This window comes from Nannospalax galili, unplaced genomic scaffold (assembly GCF_000622305.1).
Source record: "Nannospalax galili isolate Female #2095 unplaced genomic scaffold, S.galili_v1.0 scaffold222, whole genome shotgun sequence".
In the NCBI taxonomy this organism is placed as follows: domain Eukaryota; kingdom Metazoa; phylum Chordata; class Mammalia; order Rodentia; family Spalacidae; genus Nannospalax; species Nannospalax galili.
Window position 1 is genome coordinate 2,350,224 of NW_008348213.1, and position 27,878 is coordinate 2,378,101.

Sequence of the window (27,878 nt, forward strand, 5' to 3'; positions counted from 1 at the left end):
CCAGTGCCCAAAGAGTCTTGTCCCAGGCACTCTTTATTCTCTGAGCACCCACACTCCTCTAAGAGTCTACAGCCCCCAGTTCTCTTTCCCATAAGAGGAGGTTATTTAAGCCTTAACTTCTAGCCTTTGCTTGAGTTTCCTATTTTGAGTACTTTGTATATATGCATGCTAATAAATTTGTATGCCTTTCCTCTGGTTACTTTCAACTGTCAGTTTACTTCAGAAGACTCAATTACTGAACCTTCAGAAGGAAAGTTTGAGCTTCTCTACACTAACAGAGGAAAAATGAAGGACATACCTCAGAGACCTTAGCATGTAAAAACATTGAGTTACAACTTCAAAACATAATTTTGTGGGGCATGAAGAGATGGCTCAGTCAGCAAAGTACTTTGCCATGCAAGCATGAGGACCTGAGTTCAGATCCACAGCATCCACATACAAGTTGGATGTGGCAGGCCTCCCACACTGGGGAAGTGGAGACAGGCTGATGGTGGAAGCTCTTTGGTCAGTCAGCCTAGCTAAATCGACCTCTAGATTCACCGGAAAACCCTATCTCAAAAACTAAGATGGAGAGCAATTAAGGAAGATATCCCATGACAACCTCTAGTCTCCACATGCATGTGCACACACATACACACAAAAAACTATACATATAAGTTTTGTTTCTGTCTTCTATTATTAGGTTTACTTACATAGCAAGTGATATCAATTTATTAAGATGCACTTAATTTTTAAAGGAATTTTTTTGGCAAATTAAAATCAATAAAAATATTGAGCAAACAAACATGTTTTGGGGTATAACCAAAATCAAAAAGGCTATAGAGTGAATTTGAAGCCTGTTTACAAATCATCCTAGTTGTGTTTTGAATGTCGTGTTTCCTCAGCTTCACTATTATACTGAAGAGGGAAATATTATATTTTAGTCTACTTTATTTCACTTGCCAGGTGTCCTATACAGAAGCAAACAGTATAACTCTTAAGATTTCTATCCACTAAATAAAACATTCAGACACATTAAATCAACAAAATATTACAAATTCAAATTTGCTTTATCCTGATTTTTCTCACTGATCCTTAAAATCATTATGATTTAACTTCGCTTTATCTTGACTTTTGATTGCATTTTAATCATTAATGACTTTCAGCAAGTCAGCCTTCAGTTTTCCCCTCTGTTAAGCATTTGATGATCTATAAAGTATACGGCAGATTTTTAATAACAGAACCAGAACAACCCCTTTATAATCCAGGGCTACTTCACTCATTCTAACATGGATTAATCAGTCTATAAGATACTCCGAGGTGAGCACTCTCTGTGGCTTACAGAGGACTCCCTCTACCTGTGGTTCATCTGGCTTGGCTGTTACAGGACTGAAGTTATTTCTTGCAGAACAAGAAGTATTTGTACATAAAGACCTTTAAAAAACAAAGTATCACCATTTACAGCTGTTGGTCAAACAAGGAAATGTTTCGGGCTTTTGGCTGGCAAGCTAGAGCTGCACAGGGGTTAATTATAAAGACACCCAATACTAGTCATCAAATTTCAACCTAACAATGCAGACAGTATAAAAATATGGCAAAAGGGCTGGGCGTGGTGGCACATGCCTTTAATCCCAGCACTTGGGAGGCAGAAGTGGGCGGATCTCTGTGAGTTCAAGGCCAGCCTGGTCTACATAGTGAGTTCCGGGACAGCTGGGGCTACAGGGAGACCCTATCTCAAAAAGACCATTAAAAAAAAGGGCAAAGGGGTATTGGCTTTACTCATTCTTTTTTTCATTTTTTCTTCTGTTTTACATTAATTAAAGTCAAAAGCAATTCCAGTTACATAATACACCAGGAATTCCTGTGTACTCAAGACAACTCTAGGCAGAGAAGGGAAGAGAAGATGTAGCAAGTGTAACATGGAGTACAGATTGTAACTGGTCGCATAAGATTCATGTACACTTGCCCAATGAAACAAGCCTCATCTGAATTTCAATAAATAATGAAATATCTGTTATAAGATAAGCCCAGATCAAATTTTCTTCTGGAAATCATTTCTTTATACCTTGGCTCCACTCACAAGTACTACATGCATGGGTGTACTTATATATATGCAAGCAAGACATTCATACAAATAAAATAAATTTGTGTTAAAAAGCAAGAGCTCTAAGAGTTCAGTATTTTCAACATAGACCAATTCCTTACAGAAGAATGAGTGAAAATAGTGCTCAAGAAGCTAATCTTATCTCTTAATGTGATTACCTTATGACCTTGGGGTAGTCATTAAGCCACTATTAACCCAATTGCCAAGCTGACTATGAGGATGACCATAGCTCAAGGTACAGGCTGAAGTTTCTTAAAACTGATTCTTAAATCAAGAATATGGGTTCTATGACAGATACTGATGCCCAAAAACCATTTCTATAATGAAGCCTTTAGAAAATCAAGAGACCAAGTTTCTAGACTTGTCTTCCCCCTCTTTATTTCCAGGTTCACAACAGTGCCAGATGATAGGATTTATTCCAAGTTTGGTTACTAGATACACTGATTGTAACTCCAATCTAGGCACTATATCAGACATGCAAATGTAATTAAATTTGCTAATCAGTTGCCCTTACAACAGAGATTATCTAGATGGCCTACCCCTAAGCACATGACCTCTTGTAAAGCAGATCATGGGCCTTCAAGATGGTTCAGGGTTACAGGAACTTTCAGGCAGACCTAATAACCTCAGTTCCATCCATTTGAGAAGAAGGAGAGAACTGATTCCCCCTAGTTGTCCTGTGACCTTCACACAAGATGAACAAACGAATGGAAAAAAGAAGAGCAAATCATTTTCTCTGGCTGGTAACAAAAGAAGTGGGAGAGGTCTGAAGCACTGGGAGGAATCAAGATGTTGGTGCAGGGGTGCTGAAGGATGGCTCAGGAGTTAAAAGCACTGGCTGCTCTTCCAGAGGATCAAATTCCAGCACCCACAGCCATCCATAACTCCAGTTCCAGAGAATCTGACACCCGCTTTGGCCTCTGTGGGCATTGCACACATGGGTGCACTTACATGTAGGCAAAATACTAGTAAATATAAAGTAATAGTAATAATAATAATAATAATTTTTAAAAAGATGTTGGTGCAGGCCTTATAGGAGAGGTCACATAAGATCAGGTCCTGACTGACAGCCAGCAAAGACTTGTAGACTCAAGTCCTACAACCACAGGAAACAGAATTCTGAAACTCACAGGACCAAGTTAGACAAGTACCCAGAGTGGGAGTATAGCTAGCCAATAAGCTCATTTCTATCCCTCACAGACAAGATCAACAAAACACATTAGTGTGGGTCAATAAACTTCAGTCCTGTGGGTCAATAAACAAAGGCTGTTTTAAGCTAGTATGTATCTATAATCACAGTACTCAGGAGGCAGAGACAAAAAGGCTGCCACGTTCAAGGTTAATCTGGCCTACAAAGAAGCTACCTGTGTGTGTGATTTGTTACCCAGGTATAGAAAATTCATACTCAAGTTGAAGTGAGCATCTAAACAAGCTTGCTGAATGACAGTAAATGTTACAAACAAGCCACATCATTCTTATCAAGTCTACATAATGGCATGGCTTAAAGAAAAAAGCCTAACATTGGGAGTAAGCAACCCTAAGTTCTGGTCCTGGCTCTACCACTAGTTACCTATATGACTTGGGAAATTCAGTTTCCTTCTCTGGCCTTTTTTTTATAAATCAGAGAAACATTCATGACTGTTAACTCTCTGCCAGCCCTCCCAGGATATGAATTTGAGGATTCCTATTACATTAGAAAACTGAACTAAAAGGAAGCAGGCACAGTCTATGCACTATATTTAACTTTCCACTGACATTCACTTTTCTCTGCATACTGAGTACACCTATATCTCAAGGTCACAATATTTAAGGAAAGGTTGCTGGAGAAAAAGAAGTTGCTGATACTGCTAATTTTAAATATATTCAATATGTGATTGCTGCATTTATTTTTAGCTCTGGTTATAAGAGCACCTCGAAGGCTTCAATCTTACAGTTAACTATTTAATCTCTCTTTTTTTTTGGTCTTTTTGAGACAGGGTCTCCCTGTATCCCTGTAGCCCCAGCTGTCCTGGAACTCACTATGTAAACCAGGCTGGCCTTGAACTCAGAGATCCTGCCACTGCCTCCCGAGTGCTGGAATTAAAGGCGTGTGTCACCACACCTGGCCTAGCTATTTAATTTTAGAGTTTGTCATGTAAAAGCTGAGTCAATATGACCTTAAAACTTGTTTAAGACATAATTTGGGGGCCATGGAGGAGGGAGTGGCACATCTCAACACACCTTGAGCCCCCACAAAGAGTTCCTTGACCATACCTACATATTTGGGGCCCTCTGTTTAAAACTGCATACCTGTCCTTGAATTTTTCACTACTGATTTATATTTTGAAATAAACAGAAGGACCCTTACACACATTCCCCTGTTATTTCAAATATGTTTATACTGTGTTAAAGTTGCAAGTCATTTTTAATTGAGACATGATGGATTAAAAGGTTCTCTAGAAAATGGACTTACAGTATATTTCAAAGGCTTGGGCCTTCAGGTACTTTTGTAGTTAGAGAACTTGAGTCAGTAAAAAAGGCAGAGTGAAGTGGAAGACTTGGGGGGAGGAGGTGGATGGGGAGGGAGGAGAAGACAGAAGGGAAAAGAAAGGGGGATAGAGGAGGCAGAGGGAGAAGAGAAGCTTGCGGTGTTTTCATAGGTTTAAGTCTCCTTCATAGTCAACTGCTCAGTTCCCTGTTCTTAGGTTGAACTCTGAGTCACAGCATAGAGTGCTCAGCACGTTCTATAAAAAGAAGTTCATACTGCGATGGAAGAGAAGGGCAGCAGGAAATAAGAACAGCGTACAGATTCAGATTAAACTAGAGGAAAGACTCCACAGGGAGGAGGATCTAGAAATCCATATCAAAATAAGCACACTTTCTAAGTATATAAACTCTACATCCTCCTGTCTCTGCCTCTGCCGTGCTGAGATAATGGGCATGCACCACCTAAACGAATCCCTTTAACGTGAGGGTCAACAGTTTGTGATTAAAGGGTAGTCTTGGAGTAAGGCTGAGGGACTGAATAGGACTTTATTTTGAAAAATGAAATAACCAAAACTGAATAATTAAAATAAGCTCCCCTATATACCTGAGTAAAACTTATTTCAACTGTGCACAAAATTTTGAAAGAGTATGATGAGATACAATTTTCCTATACAATTTAATAATAATGCTATAAAGATACTCTTTAAATTTGACTTTCACAGCACCATTTTTTTTAAAAAAAAAAGATGGTAACTTTTGGAGAACTAACAGAGAGCCTGGCCCATTTTCACAGTCTGCCCTTAAGCCTGTGGTCCAAGTCATACTCCTTCCCTATGCTTATGAATTCTTGGCCTCGGTCTCTCTTGGCCAACTGTGAGCTGCTCCAGCATGGCCAGGTGCTCTTCCACAAAGATTTACCATCACACACTCCCAGCTCTGCCCCTGATCCTTTACCTGCTACCCAGAGACTAGGACACAAGTACCTAACCTCAGGGGCTCTGATAATGACAACACAGATACAAAGGCCCTCTTCCCCAATAACAAGGTTTATTACAATGAAGCATGGCTTCATTATACAGTGTGGGCTTAAGCCTTCTCAACTAACCCTCTGTTGTCATCAAAATCCTGAGTAAAAGAAGCTTCCAGAAATTGTTCTAAAGAAGGAATCAGGCTGGCTGGACTCCACTCCCTGCTATAGCCAAGATTCAGGCATTCCAAGCCAAGCAAGCAGCAAGCTTAGCAAGGATTCAGGGAGGGTGCTACATGCTGCATGGGGACAGCACGAGATGAGTCCTAGCTGGGGACAGGCTACAAGAAGGCTAACATCTAGAACTGATCTTTATCTAGTTCAGTTTTCCCTATTAAAGACCTAAAGAATATTTGGGTGAAAATAATCTAAATAAATAAGGTTCTTGAAATACAACATTATACAATTTCACCCTCAGTCATTATTTGAAAAGCTTCCCTACCAGGGTCAAACAAGGACACACACTGTTCTACAGTGCTCAGTGCCAAAGATTTGCAGCCTGGGTAGATTTATAGGATCTGTAAGTTCCTATAAATGTTATACTAAAGCATATTTGTTGTATGCATTCATTTTACAGAGTACATAGTATCACTGGACTTTTTAAAGGAGTCCTCAGTGATATACCTCCAATCAAAGATCTTGCTGTATATATAATTTTCCTCCTGACTACTTAGGATTCATCAACTAGGAATTTATAGGTACCCAGATGGCATTAATCCTAAATCATCTTTTTTGCTGAAATTAGAATGCATCTTATAATTTATACTAAATAAAATTTTATTTTCTTGATTTCCAAAAGTAATTATTAAATTGATGGTGTACCTTTGAATTGAGGACATTTAAGCAATGCAAGAACTGTTCTTGTATCAAATGTCTCAGTTACAAGGTATACTGCATGTTCCTGAACAAGTGACAAACAGAAAAACTAAGAGATATTTTGGTGTCATCATGAGAACAGGGCTATGTCTAGTTAGGGAGGCATCAAACCACCTGAAGCATGTTTGAGATGATATTGTATTTCCACTGAACACTAATCAACGTGTATCAAGTGCCAGTGTGCGAGATATATACCAACCGAAAAGTTACTGAGTTAGGCAAGTTCCCAAGATAGGGGTTGTTGCAATTCTGAATGAAAGTTGGAGAGTTAGAACTAATAAGAAACTGGAGAGAAAATCAGGACTGTAGAAGGGTTGGTGTTGGGAGGAGAGAACAATTTATCAGCTTGTTATAAACCATATTTATAACACAGAGAAGAAGTAGCTTTGGGAATTTCCAATTACAAGAACAATGGGACTCTGCCAGAAGCCAGGAAAATAAACAAAGGCTTGGTCAAAGCTCTGATCATGAGAGGAGAAAACACAGGCACAGCCTAGGGTGGGCCCTACACAAGTGAATGCTCTAATAAATCCTTAGGGGGAAAAACCCCACATATGGACTTTCTTCTGCTTTTCAAAAAGAGTGGGCTGAAGAGACTGTAAAGGTTGTCTCACAGTCTTTAACAACTTTCTCTCTCTCTCTCTCTCTCTCTCTCTCTCTCTCTCTCTCGCTCACTCGCTTGCTCACTCGCTCTGGAAATTAAAGTAAAACCTTGGTGAGATATTTCTCTGCTTGCTTCATGTACTGTCACCATGTGGAGACAAAGATAACTACTGGCCTGACAATTTCAGAATCATATGTTCCTTAAAAATCCCAAGATGATTTATTATTATTATTATTATTATTGCTTTTTTGCTTTATATACCCTCCTTCCAAGTTCCAAAGAAACAAAGAGACATTATTTTAGGTCTTTCTAAATCATTAAAGTTCAAATAATACCAGCCCAAAAGGAAGACAGCAGAGAGTCAGGACAGGTCATTACTCTATAATTAGCAATCTGCTATATATGCAGGCATATATAAAATCTAAAGGTCCCTAGAATTTACTGTCAACTAGACAGCTAACCTTTACCAAACTTAGGTGAAACAATGTGTTACTGCCTCAAATCACTCCCCACCATTGTATAACTGAGTAAATGGAGGCTCAGAGAACTTAGGTAAACTAAGGTTTCACAGCAGAATCAAAATTTAAAGTCAGGCTGGTTGATTTGGAGGCCCATCATCATATAATCCTCCTATTATAGCCCATGGAGTGCACTAAGACAGCAGGAATCCACTTACAAATACAGTGAAACTCACTACAGGTTTATGACGACTGTGAGTATTGCCAACTTCTCTGATGTACCTCATGGCACTGTGTGTGTGTGTGCGTGTGTGTGCACATACATATTTTTGTGGGAGATGGGGAGGACAGAGTCTCCCCTCAGCCCCAGCGGGTCTGGAACTCACTATGTAGACCAGGCAGGCCTTGATCTCACAGAGATCTGCCTGCCTCTGCCTCCTGAGTGCTGAGATTAAAAGTATGAGCCACCACATCTGGCTTTCAGACACACTTTTAAGGCTATATGTTTTTTAACATTCCTAATAAAGAGCTAATGTAATCATCTTTGGAAGTAGAAGGCTGACAAAGATCAGTATTTAACAACTATCAGCCTCTTTAGGTTGGACATAGGACTATTGGTTTTCACATTTTCCATTACAATATAAAACCTAACCACTAGTATCTACAAGTCTGAGTATAATTATGTACAATCTATAAATTTAAGGATGGCCAGCATATGGCAAGAAATTATATATAATGTGTATATAACATAAGTACACATACATATTCATATTAAATGCACATTCATACAATGCTGCCCTCAGTAACTCAACATCTTCTCAGGATGACAGCACTCAGAGGTGTGAACTAGGTGGAAAAACTGTCAAAGCAGACAATTAACATTCATCTGAGTATCTGGCATGGCCAACAACAGATACAAAATAAAGACAGCCTTCATCTCAGCAAAGAGCTCCAAAAAAGGATGCTAAAAAGTACTGTAGGTTGGGGGATGGAGAGTTGGCTCAGCAGTTAAGAGCACTGGCTGCTTTTGCAGAGGACCTGGGTTCAATTCCCAGCACCCAGCTGACTAATAGCCACCTGTAACTCCAGTACCAGGGGAATCCAATGCCCTCTCTGACCTCAGCAAGCATTGTACAACATGAGTGCACTTACACACATGCAGGAAACATACTCAAACACATAAAATAAAAATAAATAAATATTTTAAAAGTACTCTAAGCCAGGCATAGTGGCATACACTTGTAATCTCAGCACTTAGGAGACTGTGGCAGAAGGACTGCCATATGCTTGAGGCCAGTTAGGCTTTATGGTGAATTCAAGACCAGGCTAGGCTACATATTGAGACCCTCTCTCAACCCAACCCCAACCCCAACCCCGAAAATACTAGGCATCACCACTCCAAGAAATCTACATCAGGATACCCTAAGAATATTTATTTCCTCAGTCTAACTGGGCTTTTTAAATTTGTGGTGAAAATAAGACTAGCAATCACTGTACAGGATGTATTTCTAACCTCTCTTCAGTCTCTATTCAAATTCTGCCACCACCATCCCCACACACTCTTTCTCTTCTTTGCTTTTAAAAATAAAGAGGTAACAAGTGGGGAACCTCGATTTACTGGGCACTGGGTCAAGACCACACAGTATGTAGGATCGAAGGTGGCTGGCTGGGTTCGTAAGGGCCTCATTCCAGCTCTTTCTTTAGCTGTGACCACTGGACTGCACATCTGCACTGTTTTAAGGATAAGCAAAAGGGAAGACTTTTAGAATTATACTAGAAAATGACTTGGCTTTCAAGATGTGTTTACTTGCTTTGATGTTTTCTTCTAGGGTCATGATGCAGGATTTCTGGAACAGAACTAAAAGCAATGTGGTAACTATGGTATCTGAATTAACCACACTTGAGCCTGATTTAGCAATTCCAAACACAATTTTTCAAAAATGCTTATCTTGTTCCACACCTCACCACAAAACAAACAGTCTAATTTATAGACTTTCTAATACTCAAAATGCCTCCAAGTCCTCTGTCAACATACTTTTAAAAATATCACTTTTTATTTGATCAGTAACAAATATTAACCACATTTGAGCTTTTATAGTTACCACAATCATTCCTAAAATGAACATAGGTACTCTTAAAAGATCTTTCTTGGGGCTGGAGAGATGGCTCAGTGGTTAGGAGCACTGACTGCTGTTGCAGAGGACCCAGGTTTGATTCCCAGCACCCACATGGCAGCTACAAACCATCCTTAACTCCAGTTCCAGGGGAATCCGAAGCCCTCTTCTGACCTCTGTGGCACTGCATGGGTGTGCTCACATACATGCAGGCAATACACTCATACACATAAAATGAAAATAATAAATAAAATATTTTTTAAAAAGGTCTTTCTTTCATGAATGGCCTTTCCTACAGAGGGAAAAAAAAAACCTGAAGCTTATTCAACCCTAATCACCATGAAATGAAATCTGCAAGGATGCCAATGGTCATGGGTAACACAGCTAAAGTTGAGGGCTCACAATACAGAAGGTTTAGGTGAGATCATGCTATGGACTCGGATGTCTTTAAACCAATGACTATAACATACATATTAACACAGCAAAATGCACAAAGAACATAAGACATGAGCAGATAGGGCAAAGAAGGGCTCTGAAGAAACAACTGTGTTCAGGAGTACAGCTGTATAGGAGTAACTTCTAATGTTCTATATCACAGTAGGGTAACTATGGTTCACAACAACTATTTCAAAATAGCTAGCAGAGAAGATTTTGGATGTTCCTAGTACAAGAAATGATGAATGTCTGAAGTGATAGAGACATCAACATCCCTGATGTGATCATCAGGCATTATATATACATGTATCAAAATGTCATACTGTTCTCCCAAAATATGCAAGGTTATGTGTCAAAAATTAAAATGTGTTTTTAAAAAGAGGTAGATACACTATAAGGAAAGATGATATAAGCTGAGAACACCATGAGGCACCTCACTCCCCATTTTGTGCGGCTCTTTGGGAAGTCACAGGATCTATATTTGAGTGTGGACTTTCCAGCACAGCTATAAATTGTAAATGGGGGGGGAGTGTGTGTGCACACTCTTCTGTAAATAAACCCCCACCCTATGCTCTGTTAGCAAGCCCAAAAAACTAGTTAGGATTTAAAAAAAAAAAAGAACAGAGCTAATGGAAACCTTCATTATTCCACCAAAGTTGACCCCATGTTGGCAAATCCTTTGGTTTTTTATTTCTTATTCCTGTTTTCCCTCCTTAAACTTCATTTTGTGTGTGTGTGTGTATGTGTGTGTGTGTGTGTGTGTGTGTGTGTGTGTGTGTATAACCTGATTCAAGTTATTGTGTGTGTGTGTGTGTGTGTGTGTGTGTGTATAACCTGATTCAAGTTATTTCTGGAAAAATATATTAAAAATTACCTCTCTTTGGAATAAAAAAATTAATTAATTAATCCAGAAAAAATAAAATCTACAAACCTGAGACTAAGCAACTGTCACAGAGCCCTTAAAAGACAGAGAGTTGGATTGCTTGACAGTGGAAAGGTATAATTGCTATCTGGTGAGGATAGTATCAGCAATCCTCCAGTTCATCCAAGATGAGAACAGAGATAATATATGTCTATTTTACTCAATTACATGAACATAAGCTAGTAAAAATGTTCCTTTTAAAGACAAAGTTTCTGTTTCAAAGGTTGTTGTATTGTTATTCCCTCAGAAGTGAAACATGCCCTCCTGGAGGAAGGAGGAAAGCTACTAAGATTTGGGAAGCTAATGAAACTTACAAGGTTCAAGAAATTTGTAAGATTGAGAAGCTCAGAAAGATTAAAAAAATCCCCTCCCAATGTTATTGTATAAGCAATAAACAATTTCCATGGGGAGGAAACTTTCTTCAGAAGAGCTGCCCACAGATTGGGGATGCCGTTTTGTGAGTTGTGACCCATGCTGGTAGGTATTTGGGTGATGCAACTGTTACTGAGTCACCCATATTCCTATAAGTAACCCCTTATCCACACTTCTGTAAGTAATCCCAACAAACTCACTGTCAGTAAGTCAAATTGTCATTAGTGCTCTGTGTGAGGTAAATAGGTGAACAGGTTCACCTGTCCCCTGAAAGAGTCATACAACAAGGGTTAAATGAAACTAAGGTGATATGACAACTAGCTGCAATGTATTATCCTGAGCTAAACAATAAACTCAAAAAAAATATGTACCGTGGGATAACTGGGAAATTTAAAATATAATAATATTCTGTTAATATTAATTTTCTGGTTTCACAATTATATTGTGGTTATAGAACACAAAGATTTTGGATATCTAAAAAGAGTGTTCTGAAGTTTTTTATAACATTTAAGTCTCAAATCATTTTAAAATGAAATTCTTTTAACTTTTCAATGAGCTGTTAAAAATACACACATACATATATAACCATAAGCTCCAATTCTGATTTTCCAACATGTAATCTTCTGGGTGAAGGAAGCAAAATAGGAACTGTTACCATGGCCTGAATTCTAATCCACATAACTACTAACTGGGGATAGAAACCTTTAGAGTTACAGTCCTGTTCATGTTGCCCTCCTCAGAGAAGGCTGGGCAGTAGTTGGCCTAGGCCAAAAACCTGGAGGAAGGAACTTGCAGAACATAAAACATGGGTGCAAAGTTAACGAAATAGGGAATGGGCAGAACAATAGCTGTCCTGAAGAGAAGGCACAGAAAGTGACAGGCATCTTCCACCTCTTCTTTGAGATTGGACTATAGGTAAAGTACTGCCAGAGCACATGTCAAGAGGTTAGGGACTGAGAGCTCTTACCATGATCTGGCACCACAGCAACTGAGGCTATGGATTAGAATGGATGGATCATTTACTCCTGGATAGTTAGAAGAACTTTGGTATCCTTTGGGATAGCCCAACAGGTTGCTGGCTGCTGCCAGAACACACATGCATATGGCCCCCAGGTTCCATTTTAGATCATGCAGCTGAGTTGGAGAGCCACATCTCCAAGTAAAAAATAAAATGTGCACATTTGGCTGGAACATCTCCCTCATTCACCATCTGAAACCTCAGCAGCAATATAAACATCATGCTATATAAACATGCTGCATGAATCAAGCTATAATAGACAATAATTTGGCAAGAATAGGGGGATAATATGGCAATATCCTTTAAAACATGAAATGTATATACAATCCAACCTAGCAATTCAACTTGCTATGTACATCCTACAAAAACATGCTGAAATAAGTAGAGACATGTACATAAGGATTTTCATTACATGAAGAAAAAGCAAAATTACAGGAGCTGAAAGAAAAAGAAGAGCTAGAAACAGGTAAAAAGGATCAGAGTAAACAAAGAGAACCTCGGAAGAAATCTGAAGAGGAAGCTGTAAAATCCAAAGTGACTCTTGATGCTGGGGCTACCTCTGAAGAGAAAGGAGAGACTCCAACAGCTGTGGAAGACATCAAGGAAGGAGACAAAAAGAAAAAAGATAAGAAGAAAAAGAAAGCAGAAAAAGATGAAAAAGACAAAGAGAAGAAGAAAGGACCTAGCAAAGCCACTGTTAAAGCTATGCAAGAAGCTCTGGCTAAGCTTAAAGAGGAGGAGAAGAGACAGAAGAGAGAAGAGGAGGAACGCATAAAACGACTTGAAGAACTAGAGGCCAAGCGTAAAGAAGAGGAACGATTAGAACAAGAAAAAAGAGAAAGGAAAAAGCAAAGAGAAAGAAAGAAAAGAACGCTTAAAAAAAGAAGGGAAACTTTTAACTAAATCCCAGCGACAGGCCAGAGCCAGAGCTGAAGCTACCCTTAAACTTCTTTAGAAGCTCAGGGCATTGAAGTGCCATCAAAAGATTCTTTGCCATAGAAAAGACCAATTTATGAAGATAAAAAGAAGAAAAAAATATCACAGCAGCCAGAAAATAAAGAAGTATCTGAAGCTTTGGAGTTAAGTGCTCCAGTAGAAGTTGTGGAACAAGGAGTGCCAGGAAAAGAAGACACACCACCTCTTGTTGAACCAGAGGAGGAAGAAGAAATGGAGGATGCTGGATTGGATGATTGGGAAGCTATGGCCAGTGATGAGGAAAGAGAAAAAGAAGGTAATACCATTTATACAGAAGTAAAAGAAAACGAAGAAGAAGAAGAAGAAGAAGAAGAAGAAGAAGAAGAAGAAGAAGTAGAAGAAGAAGAAGAAGAAGAAGAAGAAGAAAAGAAGGAGGAAGGAGAAGGAGGAGGAGGGGGAGGGGAGGGAGGAGAAGGAGGACACAAACAAAACCTGAAACAGGAGGGGGAGGAGGGGGGAAGAGGGGGAGGAGGGAGGAGGGTGAAGAAGAGGAGGAGGAAGGCGAAAGTGAAGGTGACAAAGAAGATGAAAAGATGTCAGATGAGAAAGATTCAGGGAAAACACTGTATCATTGTAATAATATAATAAAAAGCTGAAAACAATCTGAATGTCAAAGATGGCTAAAGGTTTATTAAAGCAGCTAAACTAAAGGCATAATAAAGCTATGTAAAAAGTTCTACAAAACAGGGCTGGAGAGCTGGCATAGCTGTTAAAGGCTCAGGCTCACAACCAAGAATTATACAAAAGAGATGAGTTAATTTCTAGATGTGTTTATTTATCCATACATAATACATGTATATGTATATGAATAATATGTATGCATATGAATACTAGGTATGTATGTATACGAATAATATACAGAAAGGGCTCTAGAGGGATACAGACTACATCCATAACCTTAAGGAAGGACTTATCCATTACGGGATAGCAGGGATGACAGGCTCCACAAATCTAAATATGACAAAATAATTCTAACTAATATTCCAATCAGAAAGAAGGTGAGAGACATCTGTAATAATGAACAGGACTCACAGGAATGTCTTCATTATAACTATTATTTAAGAAAATTAATACAAGCTGAATACGAAATTTTCAAACAATTCAGAAATGAAGGTTCAAATGCCCTTTCACACTCAATCCTCCCCCTCACCTGCAAAGTTAGGCTAAAATAACAAGACAAAAATCATGGCAGAAGAGTAAACGATAGGTAATCCAACTTTAAATGAGACAGTTCCAAGCCTATGGAAGTCATAGTGGAAAGATGGAATCAGTACAAATATGAGGCTTGCAGAAAAATGCAAAAGCAGTCAGAGGGCTTCTTTGCTATGTTTAGACCCCCAAGATGAACAAAGAAGTGAAAATACTGAATAATGAATTTGTGAACTCCAAAAGGTCAGGTGGGATTATAGTATGAATATGTTTCTCAAAAATCTGTATGTTGAAAATGTAACAGTACTAGGAAGTGGGGCCACTGGGAAGTGATTAGAGCCCTATGAATGAGGTTTGCACCTTGAAAAAAGGAGCTGTCTTGCCTCTCTTCCCTGTGAGGTTATAGCAAGAAGGTATGGACCAAAAAATGAGGCCCTTGCCAGACACCAAATCTGTTGGAGCCTTGATCTTGGACTTGTACCCTCCAGAACTATGGAAAGAGTATTTGTTGTCTGTAAACCACTGCTTTATGTTACTGTTACAGCAGGCAGGCTAGACGAAGATAGTGGGGCCTTTCCAAGAATGAGCTCCTTTAAAAGTAAGTCACACCAAAACAACTATACTTCGGGGTTTGTTTGTTTGTTTTTCTTTTTTTGGGTTTTCTGAGACAGGGTCTCCCTGTAGCCCCAGCTAGCCTGGAACTCACTATGTAGATCAGGCTGGCCTTGGTCTCACAGAGATCTGCCTGTGTCTGTCTTTACTTCCTGAGTATTGGGACTAAAGTCATGCACCACCAGGCTCAGCTCAAAAGCAACTATACTTTAATAAACCTTATCTTAATTCTAATCTAATGATTTGACAACTGTGTATACTTGTCATCTACTCTGAACATTTACTCTGTGCCAGATACTATGCACAGATGCTATAACAAACCCCAGCATCCCCCAAAACAACTATAAACTGACAATGTTCCTACAGTTCTCAAAAATCACAGTCTAGCAGGGGGCCACATATTGATCAAATAATTACACAACTTACAGTAACAAGCTGAGATAATAATTTAGAAATACCTCTGTAAAGCTATGGAGAAATGGGATCCATATAGGGAATATAGGGCTTGGAGATCAGAAAAAACAAATAAACTCTTATTTCATTGGTCTCTAATTGAAATTCAGTATTTCCTTCAAATATGAATGTGGGCAACAAACCACATTACCCTTGACTATGTCATCATCAGCAAAAATAACAGAGATTTTCATATAACATTATTGTTGCAAAAAATCAGAACTCTTGGTGTACATAAATCCACCCTTATGTTTTATTTAATGTGAAAACAGACGCATATACTAATTACATTACATATCTTAATACATTTCTATGATTTTCTCTTATAAATCATATATTTATTTTATGCATTTAAAAAATTCCAAGAAGGATATGAATTTATTCGGCAGTTTGACAAATAGGATGGATTTTGTTTCTTAATCCATTCAATTAGCCTGTGTCTTTTGACTGGGGAGATATTCAAAGTTATTATTGAAAGATGTGTATTAGTTGCCATCATTTTGATTACTGTTTGCATTCTTTGTCTACTTTTGTGTTTCCACAATTGTACCTTCATTTAGTTTCTATCTGTTGCCCCTTGGGGGTATTTGATCCTTTCACCATTCTTTGTATTGTTTCAAGTATTCTCTGAAGGGCTGGTTCTGTGGACATGTATTCCTTCAGCCTATTTGTGTTGTGGAAGATTTTTCTTTCCCCTTCAATTCTAACAGACATTTTTGCTGAGTAAAATCTATGTCATTTATGGGTCCAGGCTCTTCTGGCTTTCACAGTTTGCATTGATAAGTCAGCTGTAATTCTGATGGGTTTTCCTTTATATGTGACTTTTCTTTTGCAGCTTTCATTTTTTTTTCTTTGTTCTGTACATTTAGTGTTTTTACTATATGTTGTGGGGAGTTTCTTTTCTGGTCCTGTCTATTTGGTGTTCTATGTGCTGTCTGTATTAGTATGGGGATGCCTTCCCTTAGTTTGGGGAAATTTTCTTCTACAATCCTGTTTAAGATCTGGTCAATACCATTAACCTGAAATTCTTCTCCTTCCTCTATGCCTATGATGGTTAGATTTGGTCTTTTCACGATGTCTCACACTTTCTGAATATTCCATTCCTGTGTTTTAAAAAAATTTTCATAACCTTTGCTGGAGTGGTCCAATTCTTCAACTTTATTGTCCAGTGTCAATATTCTGTTTTCTAATTCATTCCTTCTATCAGTGAGGCTTTCTCCTGCTATTTCAAATTGGCTTATTGAGTTTTTCACTTCCTTCTTCATTTCAGCCTGAGTTTTCTTCAATATTTCTATCTCTTTTGTGAATTCAGTCAGAAGTTTATCCCTATCTTCTTTCAGTTCTTTGATTTGATTTGTTCATTTGCATATTCTTTAAATTCACTGAATTCCTTGATCATGTTTATGAGTGTTCTTTTAAATTCTGTGTCCTGGGTTATCTCTAGGGGGTTCTCATTGTAGAAGTCTTCTATAGAACTGGTAGAGTTTGGTGGGAACATGCTGTTTTAGTTTTCCATATTATTATTTTTCTGTTGTGATTTTGGCACGTGGATTTCTTTTGTTGTTTGTGATACCAGTATGAAACGCAAGCCTACCTTTGTTGAGTTGGAAGTCTGCTTCTATTTGTATCATCGGTGTGCCTTGGTTGTTTTCTTATTGGGTATGTAAAGTTGGTTAGTCTAGGTTTCAGTTTCTCTCAGATTTTATTTTGGAGGGAGCTAATGGCTTCAGATCAGCTATGTAGGAGCTCCCACAGAGCTCTCAAATCAGGCTCCAGTCGGGTACACTCAGGCGTCCTTCAAACATCTGGACTCCTACTATCAAGCACTCACAGCACAATTTGTGAAGCTTGCTAAGGGAGGCCTGATTTAGGCACTCTCAGGCAGTCTGGTAAGATCTCAGCCCCTACTGTAGGGCAGAGAGGTCTAACCCTGGCAAAGTAGAAGGGGCCACATGTGGTCCCAATGCAGGGGGTTGGGCATAGCAATTTGGGCAAGCTTACGACCACACGGAGGCTGGATCCAGGCACTCTGAGGCAGTCTGCTGAGGTCTCAGCCCCTACCCTACTGTCTACTTGTGCTCTTTGAACCACTTATTTTACCAAGGAAAGAAAAATGTACCTAACAGCAATGAGCCAATAGTCTGAGCGTGGCAAACAGCTGGGATTAGGAACTGTCAGCCTCAGCCACAGCACAGCAAAGGAGAATAACCACTGAATCATGCTCCTCCACTCATATTCTGAAAGTTCAAACTGATGGTTACACGAGTCTACATTTTCCACACTGGCATAGGTATTCTGTACCCTGCACACTGGTGAAGGATAGTAAGATGGCTTTAAATAAACTGTTCAGATAAACTAAGAATTTAGAAATAGAGCTATAAAGAGAACCCAAGTATTACAATATCCATTGCACTTCAGAAAGACAATAGTGAAAACATCTAATGGTCATTTTACCATGCACAGGATTCACAGATTGGATCTTTAAAACATTATTTCTTGGGGTAGCCAGTATTATCCCCATTCTAAAGGCAAGGAAACAGACTCAGAGAGGTGAGGTCCTTTTTCTCGCACTAGAGGGACAATGAACAGATTTAAATTCAGGCTTCAAGATGTTCTGTCTCTAATCCAGTTAGTCATTGATTCCCCCTTTGCCTTTCGGTATTCTTGGCAGCTCACTCTTTCAGATATAAGATGCTGAGCATAAAATTAAATGCAACTGCCATGTGTCCTGTAGATTCGAGAAAGACCAGGGGCTAGAACTCTGCCATAACAGAGAGAGGGGCATACTTGGTTCTGTGATAATATTCAGTAGAACAAAAATAGAAAATTTCTTTAAAATGGACATAATCAGGTGGGGCATGGTGGTGCATGCCTTTAATCTCGGGCAGAGTCTAGGGTATTTCTGTGATATCCAGGCCAGCCTTGATCTCTATAGCAAGTTCCAGGACAGCTGGGGCTATAGGGAGACCCTGTCTCAAAAAAGACAAAAAAATAAAATGGACATTGTCAGGACCAGCACTGTCTTACTGGTGGAATAGTTTTTCCTTAATCTCTCTTTTCCTATTTTCCATTATAGTAGCCACAACAGATCCTGGATGGTCTACCCAAGATCACCCACTGATCAGGCTTCTTAAACCATATTCCCTTTTCCACAGTTAAGGGGGTTTCTGCTTCACAACTATGAGACTGAGTCATATGAGTTACCAATATCTGGCATTTTTCATTTATAAAAGTGGTCATTTCACATGTTTAAACTTTACACGTGGGTTTGTACAGAATCCTAGATACCACATCACTTACTCTTTAGCTTCAATGCCCTGTTAATTCTGTCATCTGCCAACCTTCAAAGCTTCTGGCTTTCAAGAAATTTGAGAACTGGCTCAAAGTGGAGATACATTTAACAAAGGAATCCTTGAGACATAATGCAAGCAGCACCAGACAGACACCATTAATGACAACTAAGGGAATCCATATGATGCTATTTTCAAGGGCAGAACCAAACGTCAGAGCAGTCTAGAGCACCCTTTGAGTCCCACTGACACTCTGAGCTACTTTTCTACAGGAGATGGAGAGTAAATACTTAAGCTGGCTGTACAGGGTTGGCCATGATGAAGGGATGGTAGTGACTCTAACCTGCTTTGAACAAACATCCTTACCCACAATACACAGAGAGGAGAGGCAACTCTGGGGATAAAGGAAACTGGCAAAAGGAAATCTGCTCTCCTAAATTTCCCTGAGTTGTCGTATTTACACAGCTTTAACAAAAATTTCTATGACCAACTTTTTTGTTTGCTTGCTTTGCTTTTTGCTCTTTTGAGACATAGTCTTACACTGTAGCTCACACTGGAACAGAACTTACTATGTAGCCCCATCTGGGCTTGAACTTGAAGCTATCTTCCTGATTCAGCCTCCTGAGCACTTGGATTACAAGTGTGAGTCCCCTCTCTTGGCTTCCATATCCAATTTAACAAAAAGTTATCTATTCTTAGACTAAACAATGGCCACAGCACTGTAAAATGAAAACTTAAGTGACTGCAATGGTGATTGTTTTACTTGTCGACCTAGATTTAATAACAGTAAAGTTGGAAGAATTGTATTAAAACTTTATGTGACTTGCTAGCTTTGTTAGTTTTTCCTTTTTTAAGGAAGATACTCATAGAAAACTACAAAAACAGCTAAAAGGTCCTATGAATCTTTTATTTGACTTCCCTACAACGATGGTACTTCCTATGACTACAACAACATAAAACCAGAAAGTTGTCATTGGTCTCATAGCATTAACTACATTACAGTCCCTGTTCATACTTTACCTGTTTTTGCATGCATGCATGCATGCGTGTGTGTGTGTTTGTGTGTGTGTGTATGAATTGTACAGAAGTAGATGCATAAACTTTGACATAGTTTCATAGAAATGCCAGAGTCATGACACAGAACTGTGCTATCACCTCTTGCACTCCTAGCTCCACTGTCCCCATCTGGGAATCACTGCTTTACTCTCCTCTTCAATGTCACTTCAAGAATGTTACAAAATGCAAGTGTACATTACATAGCCTTTCCCAGACTGGCTATTTCCAATGGACACAATGCCCCGTGATGCATCCAGCTGGTGGAAAGGCATCAACAGTTTCTTTCTATAGTCAGATAGTAGCTCACTGCATGGATGTAGAAGCTTGTTTAACTGCTTATCTGCAAGAAGGCATTTGGATTATTTCCAGTTTGGAGTAATCATGAACAAAACTACTACCAAAATATATGCACAAATTTTTGCATCACACTTTCATTTCTCTAGGGAAAAAAAGCCCCAGAATAATAGGTGGGTCCATTAGAAGCTGCCTAGTGACTTTTCAAAGTATTTATATCATTTTACGCTCCCATCAGCTATGTATAAATGTATCCACTTTCTCTGTGCTCCCACAATCACTGTGTTTTTTACTACTGTAAATTTGAATCTTTTCCGATAGGGATACAGTAGCAACACAATGTAGTTTAAATTTATACTTCCCTGATGGCTAATGATATAAAATCGCTTTCATCTTTCTTTTTGAATGTTTTTTATATGATTTCTATAACTTCATTTTTAAGATTTCACTTTTATTTATGAATATATTTGTGTGTGTGCACATGCGTGTGGGTGCTCACAGAAAACAGTTGTGAGCCACCTGAGGTGGGTGCTAGGAACTGAATTCAGGTTCTCTGCAGGAGCAAGTGTTCTCAACTGCTGAATCATCTTGAGTCCCTGTAACTTCATTTTAAAGTCTCTATGAGCCTTTTATCTATTTCCTAAATGAATGTTAACTGTTTTAAGAGTTCTTTTTACATTTTTATATGCATGTCCCTTATTAGATACATGACTGGAAAACATTGTTATCCATTCTGTAGATTTCTTTTCTTCTCAGCAGGATTTTGCATATACAGAGAAAAAGTTTTAAATTTGGTGAAGAAAATTTTATCCTTTCCCAATCCCCTAAATTGTATGGGCCAAGTTTTTGGTGTCATGTTTAAAGTTTCACATAGTCCCATGCCACAATAATTTTCCCTTAGTGTTCTAACAGTCTTATAGTTTTACATTTTACACTTAAATCCATGATCCACTTTTTTGTGTAAGACATGAGATTTAAGTTGTAGTTCATGTTTTCTGCCTATGTTGTCCATTACTTTAAAAAGTACAATTCATTGAAAAAGCTCTTCCTTTCACTGCATTGCTTTTGCACGCCTGTCTAAAATCAATTGGGTATCTTTGTGTGAGTCTATTTCTGGACTCTTTATTCTGTTCCATTGATCTATGTGCCTATCCTTCTGTCAATGCAATGTCTTGGTTACTGTTACTATAAAGGAAGTATAAAAATAGGGCAGAATAATTATTCCCACCTCATGCTTTTTTTTCAAAACTGCTTTTTTTCAAAACTTTTTCTTCACCTTAATACATAAATTTTAGAGAACAACTGCTGCAGTCTTGATAAGAATTATTTAAAATCTACAAATCAATTTGGGGAGAACAGACATCTTTATTTACAAACTGAATCCTCTGAGCACAGTGTATTTCTCCATTTATTTAGATCTTCCTTCACCAGTACTCTGTAATTTTCAGCAAGCAGATCCTCCTCAATGTTTAATTAATTAACTAAGCATTAATTGGGGGGGGGTATTATATGACTACAGTACATGTTTTAAACTTTGGCTATCTTTCTTTATTGTTAGGTTATAGAAATATGATAAAGGAAGAAGGCTCCTAATATCCTGTTACATTGGTGATTGTACTATCTAATTCTATGAGTATTTGTGAGTTTTTATTTTCTGTTTGTTTTTTGGACTGCTTGCATTTTCTACATAAATAGTTGTGTTAGGTGAAAACAGAGGCAGTCTTGTGTCTTCCCTTCCAAAATAATGCTTCCGTATTATTCTTTTCCTCCCTTCCACCAGCTAGGACTTCTAGCACTCTGCTGAATAAGTGGTGAGAGTGAACAGTCATGTCTTGCCCTAGTCCTGATAGAAAACGTTCAGTCTTTCAAGATATGTGTGATGGTAGAGATAGGCATGTACTCAAGTGTCAAAGAACAGGTTCTTTGAAGACAAAGTTCAGTGGAAGACAGGTCTCAGAGTAGAGAAATCTACTGTTTCGCCAACCTAGTGTCCTCCCTCCTCTGTCATGCAGCAATACTTTTTTTTTCTCTCTGAGGGAGTCAATTTTCTCCCTCATTTATGGTTCTAATGCAGAGGACAAGTTTATCAGGTCTGGTCACTTCATCTACCACATCCTCTAAGTGCTTAGTTCAAATATGGAATTTCTTTGAAGTTATTTTGCAAAAGATTTTTTACCAATACATGGACTGATCAAAACCTGGCCCAAATCCAGTCTGCTATAAGCTTCTATAAACAGTTTTATTGAAAGACAGCCATACTCATTCACTCTGCTAATATTTTAAATTACTTGCTACATAAATCACAGTTTTTAACCTGTAGCCATATTCTAAAGAAATGCAGAATGTCTTCATGGTGTTAACACTGTCTGTGGCTGCTTTTGAACTAATACAGCAAAATGAAGCAGCTGCAGCAGCCATCATGTGGCCCACAAAGCCTAAGGTACTATCTGGCCTGTCTCATACTTTGTTGACCCCCATTTTTTATTTTTTATTTTTTGTCTTTTTGAGACAGGGTCTCCCTGTAGTCCCAGCTGATCTGGAACTCACTATGTAGACCAGGCTGGCCTCAAACTCACAGAGATCTGCCTGCCTCTGTCTCCCAAGTGCTGGGATTAAAGGCGTGTGCCACCACACCCAGCCCAATTCTTTTTTTCTTTTTAATGTATATGGGTATTTTGCCTGCATGAAATGCCTGCGGAGACCAAAAGAGGGCTTTGGATCCCCTGGAACTGGAATTATAGAAGGTTGTTAGCTGCCATGTGGGTGCTGGGAACTGAACTTGGGTCCTGTGCTAGAGCAGCCAGTGCACTTAATCGCTGAGCCATCTCTCCAGCTCCAACCCTAATTCTTAATAATAAGATATAGTCTGGGAATATAGCCCAGTGTAGCACTTGCACAGCATGTTCAAGGCCCTAAGTTCAAACTCCAGTTATCATAAAAAAGAATAAGATGTAAATTTGTGGCATGCCTGCACTATGTAGTGAGACATGATGATGATGGTGGTGATGATGAAGATGATGATGATATGTAAGTCTAGAATAGGTAGGAAGCCTCTCACTATAATGTAAGGAATACACTGGAAAGCAAAGTCAACAGAAAAGCAACAGCCAACTCCAAATATTATATAAGTTATCAGATTCAGATGGGCCAGAAAGTACTACACCCTAGTATTTTCAGTTACATAACCCAGAAAACCCAGCTTTTTCTCAAGCAAGCTTGAACTGGGTCCCTTTCATCTGAATGGAAAGATCACATATTTACTATGGATAAAAATCCATAATGTTTAATGTCAAAACACAGCTCCAATTTCTTCTTCTATCATATGCCCATCAATATCATGAAGGCATTCAACATGTCTTTAAACTATAATGTGACTATATGCTAAAAACTGTGAGACAATTAACATGCTACAAAATCAACTAAGTTGAGGTTTATTTAGATCTCCCAGTCACCTTAAGGTGTTATTAAACAATGAAGAAACAAAAAGAAAAGAAACTAAAATTATTTCCCACCACTTCCAAAAATATTCCAGTACTACATACTGGAAAAAGGTAAGAAAACACAAGACAGGTGCCCCCATTAATACCTCCCCCAAATGAGACCGGCTTGAGAAAGAGCCAACTAGAGAAAGCCAAAATTCCCAAGGGGACAGATGTAAGGAATTAGGGAGGTGGTGATTAGAACTGGAGCTGCTAATTATCTGCTAAGCATTGAGTGCTATAGACTATTCCCTAGAGGCTATGGGCAAATGGGAGACAAAATTACCCCTGCTGTTACTGTCAATTACGCAGTCCTCATTTGTCTGTATTTATCTTTCCCTTTAGGAAAATAAAAAGCACACAGAAGTATTGCTGTCAATGCAAGCTATATGTTCCTGTGAGGAAACAAGTTTATATAATGTTTAGATAAAGTTACTTTGTGTTTGAACTTGTTATTAATGTGTACATTGTAGAGCAAGGAGATGCTTCTTTCAATAGCATACTTTCCATCTGCACAGGCCAGATGTTAATCTGTGGGAAGACTGAAATGGTTAGTAAGAGACCAATCACACACAGCACAGAACAAGTATCAAGTGGTATAGAAGGGGTGTAAGAGAAAGATTAAAATGGAGATGGTGGAACAGATTTACAACTTGAGCTGGGGGCACTGGGGAGTTTGTTTGTTTGTTTGTTTGTTTTAAACCATATCAAGAACATCCTGCCATAAGAGAATTTTTGAGATTTCTTCCCCTATGAGTTTGAGAGTCAGAAAAGGTACTGCAGAAGTTACTGAGGATGAATTCTTAGAAGGCACCGTGAAAACTAATCTCCATTAAAGGTAAAGACCGGATATGTCTAGGGATAGACAAGGGTTCACACTTTAGCTGTGCCACTCAGGTGCCACTGGTGGAGACTGCCAGTCATCCACAGCATTCTTTCTCCTCTTTTTCCTTGAAGTGCACTAGGTACTGGGCAGGGCCCATGGCTACTTATATGCAATCTAGATTTTTCCATTCTCCTCTAAAGGTAGATGTGGCCATATCACGTTCACTAATGGAAGTAATATGTGATCTGGGAGGTCCTTCACAATGCTTGCCCTGTATGCTTCTCTATGTCTCCACTTTCTAGTCGGAAAATTGAAATGATAGAACAACCTGGGAAGGCATGGGTTGAGGGTAACCTAATGATTCTGTTGGGTGTGGACTGCCTGGGCATGAGCTCTGACAAATAGGCACTTCTGTCTACTTCTACTACTGCACTGTGGAGTCTCTTCATTCTGTAGTATCCAGGCCTGTTCTCTACTAACATAGTCACTTATTATCTGTGATGCTTAGGGCAAGTTATTTAACCCGAGTAAACTTGTTTTCTCATCTATAAAATGGAATCACAACACATTTTATAAGACACTAAGAAATAAATAGGTTTTAAAATGTAATGTGTTAAATTTTGTGCCACACACACAAAAAGTGCTCAGCTGACAACAGATGATACCACCAAAGATGGAGACATACAGGAAGCTGCTTTGAAGGCCTCTGGTGGGAAGCAGCAACTATGACTGTAAAACCCTAAACACAGAAGGGTTTATCTACTTTTGAAAGTGTTCCTATGGACAACAATGTATTCAAGGAAAATAAATACTGCCTTACATTTTGGCCCAAGAGACGAATTCAGATTGCCATTATAGTTCAGTCAACTTTGCCCGATCTTTAAATAATTACTTTGATATTGCTCTATAGTATTAACCGCTATATAAACACTAGTTATTACTGTTAACTAGATCAAGTCCCATGTTTGTATAAAATACAGCTGGGTAGAGCAACACATCTGTTTTGCCAGATCACCTCATCAGGGTAGGCTGAGAAAGGGGCACAAATGAACTGAGATCATCTGCATGAGGCACCTGGCTTGCACATCATTCTATAGGAAGCAGAGGCCACAGTCTGCTTTGCTAGCTCACATTTTCCCCTTTGGATAGTACCTTTATATCTGTTAATTACTGGCCCTCTAACCCTGTAATTTGCTTTTATCTTGCACTGATGAAACATAGCTACACTTTCTCGTAGGATTTTTGTAACCATGAGATTTGCTAACACTGTAGTTGAGATCTTCAGCATTAAGATAAGAGGACTGTTCTGGGACTTCCCCAATGGCTTTCACATGGGTTTTACATATCACAAATTACAGAACAACAGCAAGATTACATCACCCAGCTGAGGCTAGCACCTCTAAAATGGGAGCACAGAGCACACCACCAAGCTTAATTCCTTCCATCTACCTGATAATGTCCCACAACAGGATGTGAGTCGCTATGGCAATGGGAAACCAAACCAGGAGACTACGATAAAAGATGCTGTGTAACCTATGTATACTTTTACAATCATTTATCTCATTATAAGTGGTTGGGATCATGCTTTGCACTCTATTCTGTGAAGGCATATGGTCAACGGACACCCAGGAATCCAAACTGGACTCTGCCTCCTTTAAGACACCCAGGAGCAATACACCTGCATCTGCAAAGGTGGAGATCTGCTGCAGTATCACGAAGAACTGCCTTAGGAGCCAAGGTCAAAGCTCAGAAACTACATACACTCAGAAGCATCATATTATCTGTAAACATCAATCTATGAATAAAAACACCCATGGAACATTGATTTCAAAGACTAATGGCTTTAAAGCAACAGCAAAAATCTCTCACTAGGGAAGCAACAAACTACCCAGGATCTTTATTCTTTCTTTACTTCTCTGAATTGTTACTTACAGGTTCCCGGCCATCCATGGCTTCCATCCAGAGTCTGCGGTCCTCTTCTGACAATGCCTGCATGGTGATAACCCCTGGCCTGTGGAGAAAGGAGAGACAGAGATATGATGGGCCACAGTGCCACATGCAGAGAGACTGGCAAAGGTGAACATTTAAGAAATACCCACTTAAAAAAGAGTGAGAGGATGCTGAAACCAGCAGCAACATGGAGAGCATTGCTACACTCAGCTTTTCTTAGCCACCTCTAGTCTCAGAGAGGAAAGTTACCACCCCATACCCATTTTAATAAACCTATTTCCCTTGAAGAGGCAGAAATAAATACAGGAGATAGAGGCAATGAACACAAAGGAATACAGCAATGTGATCCCTTTAGAGCTTGTTTGTTCCTAAGAATTTCATCCATTTCTATTCTCCAAAATGCTTAACAAGGTGCTTTGCTTAAAGTGGGAGTGCAGTAAATATTTATTATGCTGCTAAGCTGCTTTTGACAGTGAGTTTTATGAAGTGAATTGGGTTTGTAATTACAATTATATTAAATGTATATAATTTTTAATGACAAACCAGCACCTACCACCAGCTCTTTACAATGAGCACAAGTCCTCCAAACAGCACACATACAGCATCATGTTTGCTGGGTTCCCTTTACAGACAACACTCCTCACAGAAAAGACTGGGCCATAAAATGACCTCAAAAGAAGGTCACATATTCCTTAAAGCAGGGCTCCTTTAGTGAGCTATGGTCCCACATAAAACATTTCCCCTCTACACATATATGTTTATCTGTAGAAACAATTTAATCTATCAGATTGCCAAAGTACACTGCAACTTTTTAAAGTTTCAGCATGGATGGGGGAGGGATTCAAGAAGTCCCACCCCTAGCTGAGAAATTACTAGCAGTTGATGGCTACTCGGGGAGGGAGAGTCGATTTTTTCAGGAATATATAGTAGTTGTCCATGCTCCACAGTTGATCCTACACCCAGGCATAACCGCAGTACTAAATAGACTCGAGGGTTTTAAAAGGAGTACAGGAAGATGGCAGGGAGAAAGAATGGAGGGTGGGGTATGAGAGGAGTTGGAAAAGGAGGGAGTCTAGGTGGACTTAACCAAAACACAGTGTATACGAGCATGACATTCTCAAACAATAAATTCAAAAATTTTCAAAAAGTTAAAAGTAGTTCTTTGACACCCGCATCTTCAAAGTTTCAAGATCCTGAAAGACAGGAAGAGAGCAATCAACTAGAACTAATGAAAAATTGCCTTCTGTGTCCACATGCCCTGCTGAAGATCCCCAAGCAGTCTAGTATTAAAACCATCCAAGTCAGAAATCGAAACATCAAGCCTCTTCATGCTAGTCTCTACAATCCCTGTTCCTCATTGGTTTCCACTGTTCTATCAGTAGGATAAGCCCGTATATATTTAAACATATAACCATGTCT

General features: G+C 39.0%; 1 protein-coding gene across 1 annotated transcript in view; it reads right to left on the minus strand.

Annotated features, from left to right (window-relative positions):
• The window catches only part of LOC103743570 (rho GTPase-activating protein 26), a 422,060-nt gene that overhangs the window by 306,490 nt on the left and 87,692 nt on the right, over positions 1–27,878 (minus strand). Inside the window, exon 11 of the mRNA XM_029569236.1 lies at positions 26,442–26,520. Within this exon, the coding sequence (XP_029425096.1) occupies positions 26,442–26,520 (79 nt within the window). The remainder of the gene's footprint in view (positions 1–26,441; positions 26,521–27,878) is intronic.